At 54.5% G+C, this 6,769-nt stretch overlaps 1 protein-coding gene across 1 annotated transcript; it reads left to right on the top strand.

The window, feature by feature from the left end:
- The first annotated feature begins 740 nt into the window (after positions 1 to 740).
- On the top strand, positions 741 to 4,751 carry GALK1 (galactokinase 1). The gene is made up of 7 exons (XM_010022079.1): positions 741 to 969; positions 1,264 to 1,383; positions 1,878 to 2,013; positions 2,420 to 2,601; positions 2,832 to 2,982; positions 3,429 to 3,591; positions 4,680 to 4,751. The coding sequence occupies exons 1-7, from the start codon at positions 741 to 743 to the stop codon at positions 4,749 to 4,751; spliced, it is 1,053 nt and encodes a 350-aa protein (XP_010020381.1).
- Positions 4,752 to 6,769: the final 2,018 nt, after the last annotated feature.

Genomic DNA, 6,769 nt, shown 5'->3' with positions numbered 1-6,769 from the left:
CCCGTGGTAAGGGCTGTACTACCCGGCCCCGTGAGCCCTCGGTGTCACCCTTCCGGGTCCTCCCTGCAGCCTCCGGGGTTCCGCGGCCGCCGTCTTCCCCCTTCCCCAGGATATTCTCCCCGGCGTCCCCGCCACCCCTCCTGGGACCACTGGAGCTCAGAGCATCGGGGCCAATCCTTGCAGGCTGCTCCTGATCATCGGAGGGGGAATGCGATTCCCCCTCTCCGACCGCCTCCTCGAGGGGCTGAAGCCTCTTTTCTGTAACCCTGTCAAACATTTTCCCACTCCCAGAGAGCGACACTTTGGTGGCCAAAGATGGTTCGAAGTAGCTGGGGCTTCCTGCCCTCCTTTGGCTCGATGGGGAAGCCCCTGCTCAGCACTAAATCAAACCTACAGCTAATTATTTGGAGGCTGAAGAGAGTGGGAGCAGGTCAGCTGAATTCCTCTGCAGGCAAGAAAACTTCCCCCAAGTCTCTCATGACCTTGTCCTGGGTTTCCACTTTCCTGGAGTGCAGCAACCAGCACCCCAGCACTGAGCTGGCAAGGTTGGTCACAACATTCCAATGCTAAGACTGACCCTGTGTGGCATTAAATAGTTTAATGCTGTGGCAAGCTGGAGTGTGTGGTGGGGGCTTGCAGCTTCACATGGACACAGTTAAGGGTAACAAGTGTTGAGTGCTACCTGCAGTGGGTTTGAAACACCTCAGCTGTCCCCTGGCACCAGAGAGATGCTCCAAGGGATGCCATGGGGTCTGAGCCCATCTTCTACACTCCCTCAGGCCCTGCAACTGGGGACAGTGTTGGTGGGATCCCCCACAAAGGACGGGACCATCTCCATCCTCACCACTTCGGCACAGGCAGACAAGCCACACTGGGTGCAGTTCCCGGCTCCCTGCCAAGGCAGCCCACTGAGCCCAGGGCAACCTTGCTGGGCCAACTACGTCCAGGGTGTCATCCAGCACTACCGGGGTAAGGCCCAGGCTGTCAGTGGGTTACAGCCCTCTCACATGGGGCTGGTGCTCAGCACTCGGTTTTTGGCATGCTCCTGGGGCTCTTCCAGTGCCACTGCAATCCTTCAGCTGCTGCCAGTACTGGGCTCCACGAGAGGTGCTTACAGCTTCAAAGACCCCTGTTGGTTGGGGCGGGGGTGTGCCCAGTTTACACTTTGCTGTGGGTCACCCTGTGTTTTAAAATGGGATATTGGACAGGGCTCCTCTCCATCACTCCCCCTTACAGTCCCCCTCCTTCCTTCTCTTCCTTCAGGTGGTCCTGTGCCGGGCTTCAGTGCTGTGGTAGCTAGTGACATCCCCCTGGGCGGGGGCCTTTCCAGCTCGGCTGCACTCGAGGTGGCTACTTACACCTTCCTCCAGCAGCTCTGCCCTGGTAAGGCAGCAGGTGGCCCTGGCCCCAGGTGCCTCCATGTCCTGGTGGGAGGCAAGATGAGGGGGATGCTGTTACCCCAGTGCCACTGTGGGCTGGGTCAAACCCGCCCACCACCACAGCTGGCACCACTGTGGTGGTGGGGCTCCTCTGGCTCACCCAGCCTGGCCTGGCCATGCCTCTAAAGCCCATGGATCACCTCTGGGATTGGCTGGGGATGAGAGGATGTTCCCTTGGGAGTGTCTCCCCACCCTTATATCCCCAAAAATTGAGAGGTTTGAGACACCAGCATCAAATTATCGCATCCAGCTGGATCCGGTGACCCACTTTAGCTTAGATGCTGTACACTGGTGCAGGAGCAACACCTGCAGCTGATGCTTTAGCAACAACCCTTTCATGGGAAAGCACCCCTTTACCTTCATGTTTGCTCTCCCTGCTCCAGGACAACAGGCAAAGATCACAGTACTGCTAACCTGCCTCTCTCTGCTCTGGCACAGATGATGGTGATTTGGTGGCCAAGGCACTGGTGTGCCAGAAAGCAGAGCACACGTTTGCGGGCGTGCCCTGTGGGATCATGGACCAGTTCATATCTGTAATGGGCAAGGAAGGCCACGCGCTGCTCATTGACTGCAGGTCAGGGCCGAGCACCGAGCTCATTGTGCTATGCCCACCTCCTCAGGTATATGGATACAGGCTGCTCCCATGGACATGAAATAAATGCAGGCTTTCAGGGAGGGGATAACCCCTGCGCAGAGCCCATAATCTCAATGCAGGGCAGGGACCCCGTGCATCTTAATTCCTGTGTTTTGAATCCTTCTCCTACATACTTTGTGCTACTTGCCTGGGCTGTCTTTCCCACAAAGTCATTTGGGTCTGTTATGGGACTCATAACTGTGAGGGAGTGAAATGCTTGAGCAAAATCCTAGACCAATTGGACTTGATCTCTGTGGAGGCAGGAGCTGGCCTCACCCGGATCACCTGGGGGCTGGAGCGGGCCTGAGGGGGTGGGCACACAGTCTGCACTGAGCTCTTGGTGCAGGTCCCTGGAGACCGTCCTCGTCCCGCTGACTGATGCCAGCCTGGCCGTGCTCATCACCAACTCCAATGTGCGGCACACGCTGACGGGCAGCGAGTATCCCATGCGCCGGCAGCAGTGCAAGGAGGCAGCAGCAGCGCTTGGCAAGACCAGCCTGCGAGATGCCACCATGTCTGACCTAGAAGGTGGGGACGGTCCCACCCTTGGCTCCAGCTGCTCCTCAGGGCAGCAGGAGATCTGTGCCCCTTTGGGGCAGCACATGGGTCGGGTGGGTGGGTGCTCTCACCAGGAGGGGAGTGTGCTGCAGGTAGAGAAGCTTTGGCACGGGTTGGTTGCTGGATGCAGCCATGCAACCCCCCAGCAGCATCCCACAGACCCAGGTGGCTTTGCTGCAGGGACGTGTGTATCTCTGCAGCGGCCAGGAGCTGTCTGGATGAGGAGGTGTACCGGCGGGCCAGGCACGTCATCAGCGAGATAGCACGGACCGTGCAGGCAGCGCAAGCCCTGCAGGACAGGGACTATGGGATGTTCGGGAGGCTGATGGTGGAGAGTCACAACTCCCTCAGGTGAGGATGTACCAACCCTGGAGAAAGGCAGGCTGTGTCAGGGGCACTGGTGTAAAGTTCTCGTGGGGTTCCCTTGCCTGTGGGTGCAGCATTGGAGGCAGCCAGAACTGTCCCCTGACCAGCATCTCTCATGGCTCAGCATGTGGGAGGTTTTAAGAAAAGCCCCATAAGCTTCTGCACCGAGGGGTGCTGGGATGAGGCAGATGTATGTTACAGATGTGTGCTGCTCTAAGCAGGTCACACATGTTCGCAGCCTTGCACACATATACATGCACTTACAGGCAGAGAGCTGGACTGGGATTGTTGGCAGCCTACATTGTTGGCAGCCTACATTGTTGCAGTTTGCTACAGCAGTGGATGAACCAAGATGCGTGCTTCAGCTGTTCGTGGTGCAAGGGCTATGGCTGGGGTGCAGGATAGGGCTGACCATTGTCTCCTCTCTCCAGGGATGACTACGAAGTGAGCTGCCCAGAGCTGGATGAGCTGGTAGCAGCAGCCCTGGAGGTCGACGGGGTTTATGGCAGCAGGATGACTGGGGGAGGCTTTGGAGGCTGCACGGTGACTCTGCTGGAGGCGGGGGCTGCAGAGAGAGCCCAGCGCCACATCCAGGTATGCAGCAGAAAAGTGCCAGGAGATCGACTTAAAGATTCCAAGAGAACACTCAGGGGCATAGCCCTGGGATGCCATTGAAGCTGCACTCTTGAGGCCCTGGGGATTGGTGTAGCCCATCCAATGCTGTTGGGGGATAGGCACAAAGCTGTTGATGTTACTAAGCTCTTGCAGGCAGCTCAGCATGGTGCTGATCCACTGCCCAAGGACCTTACTGCATTGAGAAAGTGAGCAAACATGCCAGGGGAGCTTCAGGAAGGCTAACTCTATCTAGGATAAAAATAATCCAAGCCAAGTTTAGGCAATGCTGAGCTTAACACTGGCAGTTACAGTGTAGGAAAGATCTCAGTGCTATCATGAATGTTCTCTAAATCAGCAGCTCAGTATGCACCAGTAGCTGAAACACCAACAAAATGGCGCTGTCAGGAAAAGGAGGCTCTGAATGTGGCAGAGACTTATTTTGCTGCTGTATGAGATCATGGTATGCCCTGTAAATAGTGTGGGGGGGAATAAAGTAGAGACAGAGAAAAGTGTCTGAAATGAGAAGAGACCAAAAGGCCTGTGCCTTTGTCATCTGATGAGAAGCAGGGAGAGAGGGAATGTGACCAGGAGCTACAGTGAAGGAGGTACATAGGGTGAGTGTGGAACTGATCTTCCAAACCAAGAAACAGTGACCACTGGATAACTTGAGAGATAAACAGACAAGTAAGCACTGTGGAGAGCTGGTGGTGAGGTTTGTGCTGTTACCAGAGGCTATGAAGGTTAACAGCATCAGCATGGTCAAAAAGGGACTGGAAAAAGTGACAGACAACAGCCCATAAGGGGCTGCTGAAGGGTCAGCCTGGGGATATGCTGGTCACCTCCCTGCCCCATACTGAGGATGGACCCAGAGAGTCCAGGCAGTGGCCAGGATATCATGCTGTCCCTAAAAGCATCTCATGCATCTACTGTTGGAGCGTGGCTGCACCAGGCTTGGGGCTGGGCTGATTGGACAGGCCTCCCCACGCTGACATCCCTGAGCCCAGCCTCTTGCTGCAGCATGGTATGGCCCTAGAGCACCAGCACTCACTGCTCCTCTTGTCTCCTAGGAGAGCTACAGCGGCACAGCCACCTTCTACCTCACCAAACCCTCTGGAGGGGCAAAGGTGCTGCCTCTCTAGAGGAGCAACCACCTCGCCTGGGCTGGGATCACTGCGACTGCTTTCCTGGCTTGCAAGGGAATCCATTTTTCTATCTACCTGCATCATTTGCCTAATAAATGCAAAACATTTGCACGGTTGTTCTGCACCCACTGAGCCAAGCCAAGCTTTCTTCAGAAGGTCAGAGGAAACCAGTTTAACTCCAGTTTATACTGGTGTAATGAGCAATTACCAGGGCATCAGGGTCCAGTGGTGCCTCTGGAGCAGCAGCAGGCACTGATGCTTGGCAGAAGCCTCTGCTTGGGTGTCTGCTTCTGACACGTGTCGTTAATGTTTGTGACACATCAAGGGTAGTGTGTGGGGGATTATTTTTAATTTTTTTTTTTTAAGAAAGGGAGGGGGCAGACTGTAGAGAAGACATTTATCAAGCGCAATAGGAAACCATCTGATCAAAGACCCTCTGTCAGATTGGGCTGCTGGATCCACCTTGGAAAGGCTGAAACACCACCAGCCCTAATGACCAGATGAAAATTAAAAGGTGAGGCTGGCGGAGTGTGAGGCAGTAGGTCGGTGTGCAGCCACCTTGCACAGGGGATGGATGCCCTGGAGAGCAGCACCTGACAGTCTATGCTCTTAGATAACACAAAGGTCTTTGGTGAAAGCGCTTGGAAATAGAGCCCCCTTTTGAGGCTGTTTTCAGTGTTTTACCCCAGGGAAAGCATGACAGAGTCCTTGTGCAGGAGGAGACACCTCAACTGGAGAGGAAACCCTAGCCAAAGGTGAGACAAGAACCAGGGAGGTAGGGGCAGGCTCACACACTGGAACCTGCTCAGGAAGAGTAAGTGCTTCTTGAAGGCAGAGTGAAAAGAAAAAACCAACACAGGATTGGCGAAGTATTTCTTGATGTAGGTCTAAAACTGACCCAGTCCCCCCTGCAGTCCTGAAGATTCTGGTGGACTTTACTCACCCACATGCAGCTTTGTCTCAAACATGTTCTAGCCCTTGCACTCAGATGAACAGCCCCAAGAGGAGAGGGAACTCTCAGTTATGTCAGTGCTGCAAAGTCGTCTGAGTCCAAAACACAAGTAAGACCAAAACCAACCAAAAAAAACCCAAAAAAAAACCTAAAAAAGAAAGAAAGAAAAAAAAAAGACCATACACACAAAAAACCCCAAACACACCACCTCCCCCCACCCAAAAAAAACCCCCAAAACACCTCAAAACCAAAACAGGGTGGGTCCAGCATCAGCTGAAGTTAGGCAGTTGATGCTGCCAGGGAGACCAGCAGCTGCTGTTCCAGTTGTGAGCTCTAATGCAGAACGGTGGCAGCTGCTCCTCCAGGCAGGATCCCTGCGCTCAGCAGACTCCTCACCCACTCCTGGGCAGCTGCTCAGCAAGACACAGAGCCCAGTTGTTCCCATTGGCAGAGGGCAGTGAGAGGCCAGGCAGTGTGCTCAGAGCCTGGAAACAAGGCCGAGCAAGAGCCCTGCACCCAGCACTCTGGGGACAGGGGCTGAAGGAAGCTTAGAGACTTACTCAGGATGCTGAGACTGCCTGCTGCTCCCAGGCTTGCTCTTCCCTTGTGTTCACTGGTGGATCACAGGTCCCTTTATTGACATTGATGATGGGCAAAAGGGCTTTTAAAAGATGCCAAACATCTTCTGCCTAAAAATCTCAATGCTCTCCCTATCAGCCACGAAAGAAATCCCTGGCACCATCCCCATCACCAGGCACTGGTGCTGGAGCCATGCCTGTTCCCCACCTCCAGGCAACTCCCAGCCCTCCTGTGCATGATGCTCAGGAGGCTAGAAAATGCTCAGCTGCAGCCTTCTGCTGGAGTCTCCAGTGCTGGAGGATATAAGGCTCAAGGCAGAGCCAACCAGCTCATCAACAGGCTTCCCACAGGGTTTAGTGGCCTTTGGATCAAGGCCTTAATTAATTTCTTAGTTATTCATGTTTCTCAGCAATCACAGTCCCATGCGTAGCCTCCACATTGAGCACAGATCTCATCACCTCAATTTTGTTATAATAAAATACTT

This window comes from Nestor notabilis, unplaced genomic scaffold (genome assembly GCF_000696875.1).
Source record: "Nestor notabilis isolate BGI_N333 unplaced genomic scaffold, ASM69687v1 Scaffold32319, whole genome shotgun sequence".
Taxonomy (NCBI): Eukaryota; Metazoa; Chordata; class Aves; order Psittaciformes; family Psittacidae; genus Nestor; species Nestor notabilis.
Note: the sequence above shows the minus strand (reverse complement) of the source record. Positions and strands in the feature narration are given on the sequence as shown.